Here is a 16,458-nt window from a genome sequence, read left to right as displayed (position 1 = left end):
CCAACCAGGCTATTAGTTTCACCGCCTTGTCCCCATGGTTATATATTCTGCCCTGCCCCTCTCTTCCCATTGCTTTGGCTCTTTCTGTCATTATGGCATTGTAGCTATCACTCTTCAATTGCAGGATATGGAGTGTGTCGGGTGTGGACCCCTCCTCAGTCTCAGCCTCCAGACGGAAGATGTCTTCCTCTGAGGTCACCTCCTCTTTCACTTTCTCTTTCTGCACCCCCGCTATTTGAGAGAGTGCTTGTTCCCTTACTACTGTTTTAAATGCTTCCCACAGTGTCTGGTGTGAGCATACTGATCCTTCATTGTCCTGAAAATAGTTCTCCATTGGTGCATGTAGTGCTTTACAAACCTCTGGGTTACGGAGGTGCCAGGGGTTAATGAGGGCAATTCATCCTATTCTGTGTTGTATGATAACGTATTGGGCCCACATCGGGGAATGATCCGAGATTCCCCGTGCCATCTGCCTGACTTCCTGAATGTGTGCTATTTGGGCCGGCGGGATCAGCAAGTAGTCAATCCACGACTGACTATGGTGAGCGCCTGAGTGATGAGTGTGTTGGATGGTATCAGGGTGATAAGCTCGCCAGGCATCTACCAACCCCAGAGTCTCCAAGAAGTTTGGAAGCCAACGGTTTGAGGAGCAGAGTTCTCGGGGAGGGGGGGTGTCTGCCTAGTGTGCCAGAGACCACTGAGTTGAGGTCTCCCCCTACTATTAAGAAACCGCCTGGGACTGACAGTAGGATAGAACCCGGATCTTTGAAAGCAAGCCCCTGAAGGCTGGGCGGCACATACACCGACATAAGTGTCAACGTATTTCCTTCCCATTGTCTCGTGATGGCAATGTACCTTCCCCACGTATCAACCCAGATGGACTTCACTGTCATTGGAAAGGAGTTTCTCAACAATATCCCCGTTCCTTTCGCAGCCCATGATAAAGCCGGAGTGTGCTACTAGCTGGTATCCCCACCTATTAAGGGCTTTACAAGTATTCCCCACCAAATATGTTTCCTGGAGCAGTACCACGTCCGGGGCGTGACGCCTGATATGTTGCAGCACCACACATCATTTAACTTTGTCCCCCAAACCATTTACGTTCCAGCTGATCAATTTAAAGCTCTTATCCCATTGCATACTCATTGGGACCTACGTGTTACCAACCATTCCCTGTGACGGATCAATGATACCTTGTCGATTCGATACAAACAAACAACAATACAATAACCCCACCCAACTACCCCCCTCCCTGATCCCCTGCACTCTGGGCTCAAAACTGCCCATAACTATTTTAATGCAGAGTGCCTGTCGCACCAAGATTAAACTAAGAGAAGAAAACTGGGGGGGAAATACGCCGTCCTGCCCATCCCTCCCCTTCCCAGCTGCGTAGTCAAGTAGTTACCCCGGGCAGGGCTGGCCCGTTACTATCGCGGAACACTCAGCATGAGCCCACAAGTCAGTGTCTATCCCAGCTGCACATTTATCTACCCCTCAATTCGGGCAGGGAAAAGTCAGTGTGGAGCAGGCGGTTGCCAGAGCACCAAGTTCAGTTCAGGTACCATCAAGTGTCCATGAGAGTTGTGCTCCTTAGCGTCTCTCCAGCCATTCAGCAGCGGCCTCCAGGAAATCAAAGAATCTGGTTTTCCCCCCGGCTTCCGCTCGGAGTCGGGTCGGTAACAGCATCGCATATTTCAAGCCTTAGTCTCTAAGTCTCTTCTTGACTGCTAGGAACGATCTTCGCTGTAGTTGGACCGCCTGCATGAAGTCCGGAAAGAAGGGGATTTCTGAGTTCTCAAAACTGAGCGGTGGCGCCACTCTGACCGCTTGCAGGAAGACATCCCTATCTCGATAGTTCAAGAGTCTAGCCAATATTGGACGTGGGGGGGCCCCCGGCTTTGGTCGCCCCCCTGGGACCCTGTGGACTCTTTCAACCACGAAGATGTTGGATAGGCCTTTCGGCTGCAGGTGAGCAGTGATTATGTTCTCTACGAATAGGTCGGTAGCCTGTCCTTCTGCATTTTCCGACACACCTAAGATGCGTACGTTATTGCGCCTAGTGCGCCCATCGTAATCATCAAGTTTCCCTTCTGCGAATTTCCGGAATGTTTGCGGTTCCTGGATCTCATTTTGCAACTGGTTGGTCTCATCCACCAGGCTCGTAGTGGTAATTTCGAGTCGTTTGATCTTTTCCCTATTGGTAGCAAGGTCCGCCCGAATGAGCCTCACCTCAGAGGAGATAGTGTCCATTTGTTGCTCCAAAGACGTACGGATCCCACCGATCGCCTCAATGACGTCTTTCTGGGTAGGTTCTAGGGCGTCACCTTCTGCTCCCCCGTCGGTTTATCCTTGGATAACTGCTGCTCGGGAAGGGCCGCCTTTGGGCAGGTGTATCTGTCTAGTTTGTTGTGCTGGGTAACCTTAGGGCTTCTGGTGGATGATATGTTGGCGGAGATTGGTTTCACTGCAATCGCTCATCTGTACAGGTGGCGTTGCAATGCTCAGGCAGTCTGATCTCAACCCGGGGGTCGAGGAGAGCTAGGTCGATGGGTCAAAGGCTTGGGGTATGCACCGCGTCTGACCACTGGAGGTCTGTGGTCACCGTCGGTCAAGCCCATTATTGCCGCTGGTTCGTCACTGGCCACGAGGCTCTGCAGCGCAACTGTTATATGTCGGTACCTGACCCCCTCCCGAGGGTCTGCCATGCTCTGATGTGGCCGAAGTATGGAATGGTTTCTAGGGAGTGAGCCTGTGACTGCAGGGCACCCCAGCGTGTCCTCCACAGTCCTCGGTCCTCAATGCCATCTACTCTCGTGAACTGTGCTGCAACCTAAGGATTTGGCAAGTGTCGGCTGAATGGCGGCATTCGTTTAGTCGGTGTGAGCGGGGGAAGGGGGGGCCGATGCCTGGGCAGGACCGTGCCTTCGTGCATCGGGTGGACAGTCAAAATGAGCCTGATTGAACAGCCTTCCAACTGCTAGGTTTTCTTTACTCCAGTTAGGCACCGGATCCCATAATTCCAATGGACTCACTCCCGTATTTAGGGGTCCGGTGCCCCGGGGGTGCGCTTCTCTGGCATCTCACACTTGATGTCGGCCCCTACTGCAGCTCATTTCTCAGGGCTTCCCAACTCTTCAGTGTTCATCCGCACCACTCATGCGCTCTGCCGTTTCCGCCGCTCTCACATCCCGGTGGGTCCACAGCGGCGGTGGATCCCTCTACCTGGGCCGTGTCGCAGTCTGTCTCTGTGTCGCAGCTATGCTGAGTTATGCAAACGGCGCAGTACCACCTGATTGTGACGTGCTCGCCTGTGTGTACTCGCTGGCACCCCGCCGTTGGAACCACTAGAGCGCCGGTCCAACCACCGGGTTTGAGACCGGCAAACACCCGCAAGTCTCCTCACCACTTTCGGGCTCCTCCGTAACTCTAGGCCCCAGCTTTACGTGGCAGTGTATGCTCCACCCGGCCACGGTCCGATCTCCTGGTCCGGCGGTCCGAATTTGGGCTCTTTCTTGTCAGCGGCGCCTCCGCCAGCCGATTCCCACCACGGGGCACGGATCAGTCGGACAGATTAATGCGGAAAGGAAGGGTTTGTGCGGAGCGACCCTAGCCTGTGGCCATCTTGTTTTGCCGCATAGCCACGCCCCCAAGTCCACTGAAATTGAGGGAGAGATAGCGTTCAAAAGTTAGAAAGCATTTAATTTACCTGGATCAAGTAAAAAAAAGCTTGCTTTTGGTGTAGACTAGCCGGTTGGGGCCACATGGGGCAGTATCGCTGGCAATGAGTGCAAAAGGTACGCTTTGGGCGCAGATGGTCTTGTCTTAAGCTCACCTTTGGTGCACTAATGGCATGCCCACTGTTCACCTTCCACTCCACATACATGGGGACATGGCCATGGCATGTTTCCAGGCAACCGTAAAGCGAGCCTGCAGCCGGGAAATCAAAGAGGGCAACTGAAAGCAAACTGAGCCCAGCAGCCCCTGGTGTCAGTGCCTATCAGGCCTTGGCGGAGTTTTGCAAAGTGACAAAAAACCTCCGCCAAGCTACGCGGAGTTCTGCGAGTGGCAGAGTGTGTTACCTCATACCGGTTGCACTGATTTTTAGTGCCAGGTGTTTGTCCCACACTGTAAAATCAGTACAAATGGCATCACATGCAGTGCAAGAGGGCACAGCTTCTTTCTGCTGCTCAAGTAGAAGTTCTACTCGAGCGGCAGCTTCCTCAACGCAAGTGGAAGAATTCTCAAGGCGAGCTGTAGCGATCATCCACGACCGCCCGTGTTGAGAAATCTCGCTGAGAAGTGGTCTAGTGTTGGATTTTCCCCGCTCGCCAACCGCGGAGCAGAGTTTTTCTGGAACCCTGCAAGTTCCATGGAGCGTGGAGTGCAAAACACTCCGCCAACTCCACAAACAGAGTGGAGTTCACCACCCAGGCTTAGTGCCTAGCTACCTGGGTTGGCAGACCTACTAGAAAATAACAAAATATCATTAAAATAACAACCCACCTGAAAGTGAGAATGAACCCATAAACATAATAAACAAGCAAGATTAAAATGGCTCCCAAGTGCGAGCATTTGACAATACCATTTGAGAGTGAGAGCGAGGCAGGCACTTTACTGAGGTTGCAACGATGGCTGAATGTAGAAAAGAGCAAGACAGACCGAATGCACATGCAGACACACAGATAGATTAACATAAATCCTGGTATGCATATATTCAGGAATAAGTCCATGATGGCAGGTTTTGGTCTCTTATTTGTGGTATAGATGTGTAGTGCTCCTGTCTGTGGCAAGTAAGAGGCAACTCTGAAGTGTGTGGCATAAGAGGCATAGCCATGAAGCCTGTCCTGGCCAAGAGAGGAGTCATTTGAGTGAGTGCTAGCTGTGATCTCTGTCATGAGCGAGGGATAACTCAGCACAAGACAGCTGGCCAAAGTGACATGCGCACTTTGGACAATCCAGTCAGCCCTGCTTCAGTCCACCTTTGCTACCAATTGGCAGCAGAAGAGGACACTTCCCCAATTCTCCCGGCTGGAGGCAAGATGGCAGCCGCTGAGTGCTAAATGTTAAAAATAAAATGGCAATGAAATGATTTCATTGCCATTTTATTTTTCACGTTTAGAACCGCTGCTGCGGGTGGGGCGCAACGCTCCCTCGCCCTAAAGAAGAAACCGCTGCTGGCTCCGCTGTCTGCACTGCTAAGTGACAAAAACACATGCCTTGAGCTCTCACTGCATGACTGTGTACCATAAATGTAATTGTTGTATCTCTGTTCCTTTCAGAAGGAGCCCAGTGTCTTCAGAGTGCAATCCTTCTTTGTAGTACTGAGTGAAAGCGGATACTCACCAACAGTACTGGTCGAGTCACACATTTCAGAACCAGGGCTCCCTCTAATAATGAAGAGTTATCTCACTTGGATTGGTTTTCGCCCAAGTAATACAATATTTTTATTCCACCAAGCTAATAAACAGGGGTAGCATTTTAAAATGTGTTCTGCCTTAGATTTGTTACCACAACCTTATTAGGAAAGATGCTGTACATCAGAAATAACTTATGTTTAGCATGAGTGTCTTTTGGAGGCTTGAAGATGACTGGTCCCTGTCATTTAATTGATGCCAAGTTCGAATGCAATTTGGCAAGAAAACTTTAAAACCACAAAGTTTCATTGATTCAGCGACATCTTGCACAACAACGTCCTGCCACCTCTGCCCCTCACACATACACACCCACATGTGACCACAATGGAGTGTGTATTTACTATTCTAACTCCACGCCGCTTTGATACAGGGTAAGTTATATAGAGGATCGGAGACAATATAACACACATTTTTGTTTTTTTTGTGTAACAAATCTTATTGATATTTCGTAGACACATTATCATGCTGCAAAACAGGGCATGACATTAGGTCACCATGTCTAGCGGTCACTTCACAGTGCCCCTATCGCTTGTACATTGCATTACTAGCAAATTAAAACTTTCCCCTCCCTCTACCCCACATCCCACACTCTCGGGCTACTTATTGTCCACATCCTTTGCCGTATTGGATTCGTTTCTTGCCCTCACAATGTGACCCCTGCCCAGTCATTTTCTCTCGGTGATCAGTTGGGTGCCAAGCCCAATGGAGGGCATAACTCGGTATAGACCTTGTCATCGAAGAGAGGTGAGGTACTGCTGCAGGTCCAGATCTTCTCAAATTGATTACTGTTGTGCCGCAGAATATAGGTTAGTTTCTTTAGGGACATTCTGTGCCACAGATTATGTATCCACACCCATTTTGGTGGTGCTGTTTGTTTTTTCAAGTTCACCATGGTCACTCTTTTTGCTGCCCCTAGAAGATTTCCCAGAAGAGCCTTGCCTCCACCCTCATTACAACTTGCCCCCTTTCCCCTTCCATTTGCCATGGAAAGCAGCAGAGATGCAGGCTCTCTGGGGACTGTGACCCCCAGTATAGAGTCTATGTGACTCAGGATTTCTTTCCAGAATGGCTGAATCGTCGGACAAGTCCACCAGATGTGAATATGTTGGTGCTCGTGTCTGTTCCACAGAGCCAACAGCATCTGAGGTGGATGGGTCCATGGTTTTGAGTCTGCTGGGTGTGAGATACCACCGCATAAGTAGTTTATACTCTGCCTCTCTATGTTGCAGGCTCTTATTACTTGCCATTCAGTAGTTCACATTTTATCTCCATATGCATGCACCAGCTCACTTTCCCATGCCCTACAATAGGCACACCCACCGTTTTGGTTGTCAAGATTTTGTACTGTGCTCCTATTAGTAATTTTGTGGTATCATGGGTGCCCAGCAGTTCTTCAAACTGGGTGAGGGTTCTAGTTGCCTCAGCTTGGATAGCCGGTTCCATGACCCAATAACGTATTTATGCGTATTGCAGTCTTTCCATTTCAGACTGCTTAAAATCTTTCTTGCTATCATTGGAGGGCTCTATTTTGCTCTTATGAAACATGTCCCTTATCGTAAGGTACCTCCCTTTTTTCCAGTTCTGAAACCTACCATTGTGGAGACCTAGAGTGAAGCTAGGATTAGCATGGATTGGTGTGTATGGTGCCACAGGTGCGGAGAGATATTGTGCAGTAATTGTGTCGCCCCATATTTCCAATGTTGTTTTGGTGACTGCAGATGCATAGAGCGATCTAAGTTGTTGAGGTTTGAGTATCTAGGGCTGGGCCCATACATCTCTGCCCACTACTGGCTAGTCCATAAAAAGCCATCACTTTTCGGATTCGCACATTGACGTTCTATGAAAATGCGGGGTTGGGCCAATCGATAATATTTGGAGATGTCTGGGCGTGCTAAGACAAGACTCCCTTCTCTAGTGGAGCCGTCAGTATTCCTTTATTGAGTCACACTCTTTCTCCTTCCCAAACATATTTAACAATGTGGTTTTGCAGGTATTGTTGCTCATTGTTAGGTATGGCTGTGAGAATAGTTTGAAAAACATATAGCAGCCAGGGAAGTATATTCATTTTCACCACATTGATCCTCCCTAGCCACAAGATATATTGCCCCTTCCATTTGTTAAGTCGTCAATAATTTGCACCTTGAGTCTAGGCAAGTTAGCCTTGGTCCAGGAGTCAGCAGAATTGGTGATTTTAATTCCTAGGTACTTGCCTTTTTGGCCCATTTTATGGGACAGCTCTCCCTCAGAAGTTTCTCACATACAGCAGGGATATTTATATGCATTTACCTTGAATCCCAAAACCATTTTAAACTCTCCCAGGTAACCATTGACCTCTTTTAGGGAGGATTTCGGTTCTGTTAGAGTCAAGAAAATGTAATCAGCAAATTGGCTGATTTTGTGCTCTTCACCTCCGAAAAGCACCCCCTTTACCTCTGGGTGAGTTTTAATTCTTATCACAATTCTAAAAAGCAAAAAGGAGGGGGGAAATAGGACAGCCCAGGCCTGTGCCTCTGTGCAGTTTGAATTTATCAGAGGCCCTCCTATTGATTCTGATGCCGGCCTCAGGGTGTGCAAAGTTGCCTAATACCCAGCGTTTAATTTTGGGCCTGAGATTTATTCTCTCAATGATGGCTCGAAGATAGTCCCAGCTCACCCTTTCAAATGCCTTCTCTACTTCTATGGACGCCAGGATGGCAGGTATTTGGTGTTTACTAAATTGTTCTACCATATAGGCAACTTTCTCCACATTATTCGTGCCTTGTCTACACTTGATAAACCCCACCTGATCTGGTTCCACCAGGGCTGGAAGAAGTTTGGTGGAAATGTTCACATCAGTATCTAATAGTGCAATGGGTCTGTATGATTTACATTCTGTTTTCGATTTGCCTGGTTTAGGGAACACTATTATGGCTGATTCTCTCAATGTAGGAGTAACCATTCCCATTTCGAGTGGAACGAGTTATAAAGGACTGTAAGGTTTTCTAGAACCAGAGCTGAGAACTCCCCATAAATAGATCCTGTCAGGCCATCCGGGCCTAGTGCCTTTTGGGATATGAGGAATTGGATTGCGTTTAGAACCTCTTGGGGTGAGATAGGCTCCTCCAGCCATTGTTTCCACTCTGAGGGAATTTGTGGCAATGTGAGGTTATCTAGGTAGGAGGAAATTGTCACAGGGTTGTCCCTTTCCGAGGACAAGATTTCTTTATAAAAGTTAAGAAAGATCTCCTGTTTCCGTTCCTCATCGTGCACCTCCCTTCCCTCAGGTGCGGTCAGTTTGGGAATGTATTCCTTCATCCGTTGTGCCCTAAGTTTCCTGGCCAACAGTTTATCTGGTTTGTTCTCCCTTCCATTGACAGGTTGTTTGAATCTCAATAAGGCTTTCTCAGCCTTTTCAATTCTTAGGGCCCTGACTTGCCCCTGTAGTTTATTTCGTTCACTTTCACTCTACCTAGTGGGTCGACGTTTATGCAGGCTGTCTACTCTTTCCAGCTCCACTAGGAGCTGCTGTTCACTCAGTTTTGCTTGTCTCCTCTTGCTCGTCATTAATGATATGCCTGTTCCCCTAAAGGCTGCTTTAAATGCATCCCAGTGTCTCGTGTGGAGTGTCTTTGGGTTATTATCATTAAAGTAGCCGCATATCGTCTGGGCTAATTGTTCGCTGTGAACACATCCATCACAATATCAGGTGGGAATCTTCAAGTTTAGCTTGCACCGGACCTTCTCCCATCTGCATGGCCACTTGGCCATGGTCTGATATAGTGCCCCCGTTATTATGAATTTCGGGCAACCCGACTGATTATGTCCCTGGAGAGAAAGAACATGTCTGATCTAGTATATGACTTGTGGACCTGAGAATAACAGGTGTATTTATCTGTGTGTGGATGGAAATGCCTTCAGCAATCTATCATACCCAGTTCTTCAAAATGCGCTATTGGCGTCTTTGAAGCTGCTTTCGTGGCCTGTAAATTGTGTGGAGACCTATCTAAACTTGGGTGCCATATCAGATTAAAGTCCCCTCCCAGAATGATGCTCCCCCAGCTGACCCTACTAGCATGCATAGTGTTCGTTCTAGGAAGGCTTCCTGATGGGTGTTGGGTACACCTATCTTGAGGAGTTTATAGAAGGATTTTCAATAGTAGACTTCTGCCTTCCTTGTCTTTCCGTACCTGTTGTATTTGTATAGGGAAGTTCCTCTTGAAGAGGATCACCACCCCGCTGTTTTAGTTTCTCCGGAGACCCAGTATTGTGTCGGCTAGCCCTTGTGTTTAATTCTAAACTGATCCTGCTTTAAGAAATGTGTCTCTTGCAAGAAGAGAATATCGGCTTGCCACTGGTTCTAGTAGTGCCAGACATGGCATTGTTTCATGGTGATTTAAGACCCCATACATTCAAAGTGATGTATTTAATGGGGTATGTTGTTGTATGGTAGCCATGAGGGCCGTAGTCCCTTCTGATTCACCCCTGTGAGTTGCGTGATGCAATTAGTCCCTTGTAACAAAACAGGATTAGTTAACATGACTAAAGTGTCCCTGTTATACATAGGGAAGACCCTTAAGCCTATGCCAGTTCGATCTACGAGATGATCTACTCAGCCTTTAGTTTGTGGCATGAGGCCAGTGTGCATAGTATGGAGTTGTCTATCTGGAAATCAGGAATAGTGATGATGTCTCACCTGATCCCCCGCCCTCCCTGCGCCTACCACTTGGTATCTGTCAAGCCTTCCGGCTCTGTAAGGTGTGTTAGGTAACACCTATATGTATCCCTGGCCACTATATCCCCCTGCCCCCCCCCCTATTCTTTCCCCTATGTGGGGTCTGTTCCCTCAGTTTGGCCACTTATAACCCGCTCCATGAGAGGGCGTTTCCTGTGGGTAGGTTTCATTACTACTCAAGTTCATCTCACCCCCATAGTCTTGGCATGGCAGTTTCTCTCCTCGAGTCCAATCCCCTCAGTTCTCTTTGGAGGAGTCAGTGTAGAGTCTAAAGTTTGTCACCTCTCCCTGTTGATTTCCTCTGCTGTGTCCTCGCTATAAGTGATGGCCTCTCTCCATGGTCACTCTCATCGCTTTTGTCTGAGAAGCCCAAAACCCTGCTGCCTTCTTCTGTAGTTTTCACAGTTCTCTCAGATCCTTTCCACATGAACTGTAGGCCCTCCAGAATCAGCCATCTATATCTGATTTGATTCCTGTTCAGTTCCGTAGTCACCATGTTGAAGTGTGTGTTTTTGGGGCATGGTCGGTGAGATATCCTGAAAGAGTGATACTTTGCTATCTCCATACGGAGTTTTCCTTGATTTGCGAGCCATAATCATTATGAGTTCTTTCATGGGGAAGCTTGTGAGTTTCACCACAATGTCTTGTGGTGTGTCTTTCGTCTCTGGGGTTTTACGTCCCACCCTGTGTGCTCACTCTATGATAATAGGTAGGTTCACACCTGCCTGAAGGACACCTCTAAATAATCCCGTAACACATTTGCTCATACTGTCTCCCTCTGGTCCTTCTTTTAAATTGCGAATGCAAATATTCTCTCGTCTAGATATGATTCCCAAGTCCTTGGATTTTATTGACAGCCAGGACACCTGGGACTCCAGATGGCATATGGTGGTAGTGACCACTTGGTCTACTTCCATTGCCGTTGCTATAAATCCCTCTGCCCTTTCAATTCGCTGGCCTAAAATTCGCAAGTCAGTTTTTATCTTCTCAACATCTTTTCCAGTTTCAGCGTGAAAATTTAGTAGTGTTTCGTAAAAGGTATTTCCCAGGTCTTGCTTCAGTTCAGCAAGGCACGCTTTGAGGTCCTTTTTTGTCAGAGATGGAGGTTGATTGTCCGAATTGGAGCTAGTTCATCTGAAGAAGAAGCCTGTTATATCTTATTCACGTTGCTTCTGCGCCCGGGGCATTTACCTTCATCAGTTGCCCCTCTCATCTGATTGTCCAGCGGTATGCTGTGCCTCATGGCCTTCAGGCACCCACAGGTCAGTCTGATGCGCTAGTGACCAGCATCACTAGTTAGCTCCCCTATCCTGCTGTTCAAGCCTGTAGTGCGCAATTGATGCAGCCGTCTTCTAGTGGTCGAAGTTGGGCTTGTTTGGCTCTCAGAGCCAAATCGGGAGTTGCACTGTCCTCTGTGAATGTTTGCAGCATGCCTGGGGTAGTGTGGGGGCGCAGGGACATTCCTGGCCCTACTCTTCCAGTTCTTTCGCCACTCAGAAGCGCCAGAGAGGTCTCTGTAGGGTGTGGCTGGTTAGTCCATGTCCACAGACACTGGGGAGCATAATTGAAACTCACCACTCCTCGGTCGGTCCACGTCGATCACTCCCTCTTGCAGCTTTCCTGGCTTCACTTTAGGGTCTCTTCAGGGAGGGGTGTTGTTTGACCAGGTCAGTGCCACCTCGGCTGCTCAGGGGCTTTCATAGTCCACTCTTTTGTCACAGGGAGCAACAACTCGTAGGAGCAGATCGCAGTGCATCCTACCCCGCCGCCATTTTACCCAGAAGTGTTTTTTGCTGCACTCACTCAAAATGTACCTAAACACATAAAGGGAATCAGCCACCTTAAGTCCGATCTAGGCATGATGAAGTTTAGAAGAGTGAGAGAGAACAAAAAGAGAGCGAGAGAGAAGGAGAGAAAGAGAGAGAGAGAGAGGAGATAGAGATAAGAGAGGAGGAAGGGGGATGAGCCAGGACTGCTTTTCATTCCCAGTCCAGTCCTGATGTATGCGGCGAGCTCATCTGTAAATACTACTCAAGGGGGTTGGAATATAGGTGTTTCTGAGCACTCTATGGTGTATTTATTGTATAATTTGCGAAAACCCACAAACACTTATATTTGTGGGTATTCACAAACTACTATCATCCCGATTTCCAGCCTGGACGTGGTCAGATTATTACTCCAGCACAGTTTTAGCATAAATATTTTTTTTACGGTTAGGACATGGAATGAAACATCATCATATTTGGAGTAGGTGTAGGGGAAGCGGTTTCTCCATAAAAAATACATAAAAAATGTGCAGTTGCAAAGGGGATCCAATGCCCACATACATGGTTCTCTGGTATGAAGAATTCCCTGTTGTGTGAGTGGAATTCTGATTGGAAAACCATGTGACATTCCAGGAATCCTCTAGGGGCTGTACTTGGTGCAGCTTTCTGCGCAGATTCCTGGAAATGTTTGTGAATTCCAAAAAGTAGTACATCTACACTAGGAAGTAGATTTAGCTCTACAAGTGTAAAATTACTTTTTGGTGTAAATCTGCCCCAGTGTGTGCGCCCTGCAAGGCTTGCACCCTGCTGCTACCCAAGTGTGGGCCTAACACAAAGCAGTTGCACATCAGATCTTTGGTATTTAATCAATGTGTGTGGTGGAGATGATCTGCAGTGTAATAGTATATTCAATCCACATCCTGGGAGAAATATTGAAATCTGGCTATCATATCTGTCCTCTAGGAATTGCCTTCAGCCATGGGGAGCGATGGAAAGTTATGCGGAGGTTTACTTTATCAACACTGCGTGATTTTGGAATGGGCAAGAAAACCATAGAAGACAAAATTGTGGATGAGTTGCAGGCCCTTATTAAGCATTTCGAATCTCATAAGGGTAAGTCAGGAGAAGCTTATTTTCATGATAAAATGGTTATTCTGACATTTAATGGAGCCACTCAGCGCTCTGGACACAAGTTCTTCATTGGATGAAAGAGTATATAAACATGCACCTTTAGTGGAACATGCATATAGGAGTATTGACCTGTGCTATATTCTTTGAATGCGTGTCTTCTACTTATTTCACTAGGTAAAGCTTGGAATAACAATTTTATGCCTATAACACTTCAAAGAAAAGTTCTGCAAACTCTGAAGTTGGTAAATATCAGGCTGGAAGCCTGAGTCTGCCTTCCCAGAACGTGAACGTGTGACCTTCAAATCACAACAAAAGTTAACTGACTTTTGATGGCTTATTAAATAGAGGTGATATATACCTGATTTAGAAAAAAGATTGATTGTAACAGTAAGAAATCTGTGGTACTTGTGAAGTTATGTAGATGTGATATGTACCCTTCTTTTTCATATGAATACATAAAAAACATTTTAAAAAACTATTTTTACATCTTCTTAAATGTAAGTGAATGTTACATATCCTAGTTTTGTCAACGGAATGCCTGAAACAGGGACACCTCTTTTTTATACATCTGTAAAGTCTCAAGGTTCAAAATGGTGCATAAGAACTATTTTAATAGGATGTTCCCCTAGCATGATTTTCACATGACTGAAAATAGACATTAAGCATCTTGGTATCATCTAGAATTTCTTCTCAAAAGATCATGTTAAACTGACAGCAACTATAAGAAGAAATGATATTTTGTGATTAACAAAAGCTTATCTCAACCTGAATCATTCCTGTCAGTTACTCATGTCAACTCAACATGCAGACCCACATTGAAAATGGTGCACTGGATGGGTTGAAGGATCCTGGCATAGATAGAACGGAAACATTTCTCTATCCAACCTTATGCACAAACATCCTATTTAGATTCCAGCTGGGCCAAGATTGAATAGCACAGCCTGCTCCTTTGCTTGCAGTCCATGCAAAAAGATGAAAATACATGCCCGTGACACGGTGGAGAGTTTACCACCATAGTTTACCTTGTCCCCCTCAGTCTCCGTATAGGGTGCATGCCTTTGCTACATGACATGCATGATCTTTGGGCACTGTCTGTCTTAGTCACTAAGATCCCATAGCACTGACATCCTCTCAGTGCTATGGGTCATCAAGAACTTAGGGCATGGAATTCATACATATGGCACAGAGTTTGAACTATTTTCTATTCACTTGAGGATGATTCAAAATGGCTTCTTCTTCAGGCAAGACCTGATGATCAGCCCGATTAAGGGTGCTGGTGATGCCTATTGTTTTGAAGTTAGTGAGTTTGCAATTCATTTGTTTAAAGAATACACAATGTCCTTCTCCCATTTGAGGGATGTGGTCCAGCAGAAATGGAGCAATCAAGTCTTGGTTGCATCCATGGCAGGTAAGCCCTAGAAAAAATCCATTGTATCAATGGGATTTAAAGAGTGTCAACCTTACTACAAAGCAACAGAGTGGCGTACAAAGAAGGTGGAATACAAGATTTGTGGTTATAGTAAGTAGGGGCACCCTGGAGGAGATTCCAGGATTCCAGAGGGTTAAGTGGTGAAGGGAATTAGTCTACACTCATTTTCAGCTGCTTAAACCTATCTTCTCAATCTGGCTTTCTTCAGGTTTTCCGTTCAGTGGTGCATAATCATTTCTGCAGCCCAGATGTTTCACACTGTAACTAAATTGAAACCGCCAATGAATCTGCACTATGACATTAACACAAAAGCACCTATTTTTCTATTTCACATCTTAATGCAGTCACTAATGCTTTTGTTAGGCTAGAAGATAGTTAAATTACAACCTATTTGTTTCAAATCTTATCATTTTATGTAGAAAAAACACATCTTCATCGCCCATGATTGATGAGGCACTACTTGCACCAGGTCTCATTGATCATTGCTTGTAATACTCTCAGTACTGCCAGACATAAAAAAAATTTGAAGTAATGATCTGTGTTATTGACTTCCAGGATTCAAAGGAGCACCCAGAAAATTAAAATTGCCCCCCACTTAGATCTAAACTTCGAATGCCATCGGGTGAGCAAAGCTAATAAGTCCTACTCACCCTAGATGAGGTCCCATCATTCCATTCCGTCCATCTATCTCTCTATCCTTTTTGCCTTTCATGAATTTATCCATATTTCCATGCCTCCATACATCCTTCCAATACCATTCTGTTTATCCACCCTGTCATCATTACACTCTTCCATCCATTCTTTTATCCTTCCACTCACACTTCCAGCCATATATCCCTTATTTTACCATCCATACATCCTTTCTCTTTCATCCCTCATTTCATCCTCCTTTTAACAATTCAAACAATCCATTCAGACTACCATTCATCCAGCCTTTCATTAAGCAAATGTTGTTTACGACTTCCATCCATCCGGCCTTTCATGTTTTAATCCATCTTTTCTTGCTTTTTGCCCTTCGTTCTTGTCTGTTTCTTTCTTCTTTTCATATGTCCTTAGTTTCACTCTACCTTTCATCTCTCTCTCTCTCTCTCTCTCCCTCTCTTTCTCTCTCTCTCTCTCTCTCTCTCTTTCGCTCTCTCTCCCTTTCTCACACACTCTCAGTAGCCTAGCCAGTGTATCAAGAGACCTAGTGCAAGGGAGGAAATGGGCCCCCAGCTGCTATATGAATTATAAAATACAGAAATAATCAGATTTCAGTGGGCCCCTCATGTCTCGCTGCCCCAGTGGAAGCTACTTTGCACTCTACCTCTGCACATTCTTTCCCTCTTTTTCTATCATCATTTCACCTTTTGGGCCTCTTTTACTATGACTGGCTTTGCATGCCGGATCTCTGCTATGTTTTTCCTTACTTTGTTTTTTAAGAGATATGGGGCCAGATGTACAATACATTTTACCGGTCACAAATGGCCCATTGGTTCATTTCCGATTGGTAAAATCAATTTTGCCATGTACCAGCCCTATTTTGACTTGCAAAATAGGGTTTGCGAGTCGCTATTAGGAAGGGGTGTGTAAAGGGTGTCCTTTCCTAATAGGGAGTCACACTGGTATGTATGAATGTTTTGCACTTTGGAATGCGGTCGCAAAACATTTTCAGATTACCACCAATTTCAAATTGGTGGTAAGCCATTCGCAAACGGGAAGGGGTCCCTAAGGCACCCCTTCCCCGTTGTGAATGGGAGTTCCAAAATATTTTCAGAACAGGAGGTGGTCCCAAGAACCACTGCTCACTCTAAAAAGATGAAAACAAAACTTTTCATTTCCTTGAAGGAAAACGGGATGCATTTCGAATTAAAAAAAACTGCTTTATTTAAAAAAGCAGTCACAGACATGGTGGTCTGCTGACCCCAGCAGCCCACCATCATTGTGAGTGCCGGCCATTCCAAATAGGTCGCAAATTGCGAACTGCCTCATGAATATTAAATAGGCAGGTCCCTTGCGACCCATTTG

At 46.3% G+C, this 16,458-nt stretch overlaps 1 protein-coding gene across 1 annotated transcript in view; it reads left to right on the top strand.

The window, feature by feature from the left end:
- LOC146796631 (cytochrome P450 2K1-like) overlaps positions 1 to 16,458 on the top strand; it is an 84,467-nt gene that overhangs the window by 14,604 nt on the left and 53,405 nt on the right. The window contains exon 3 of the mRNA XM_085629298.1: positions 12,855 to 13,004. Coding sequence (XP_085485424.1) covers positions 12,855 to 13,004 — 150 coding nt within the window. The remainder of the gene's footprint in view (positions 1 to 12,854; positions 13,005 to 16,458) is intronic.

This window comes from Triturus cristatus, chromosome 10, assembly GCF_964204655.1.
Source record: "Triturus cristatus chromosome 10, aTriCri1.1, whole genome shotgun sequence".
Taxonomy (NCBI): Eukaryota; Metazoa; Chordata; class Amphibia; order Caudata; family Salamandridae; genus Triturus; species Triturus cristatus.
This window is presented reverse-complemented; position numbering and strand designations above follow the sequence as displayed.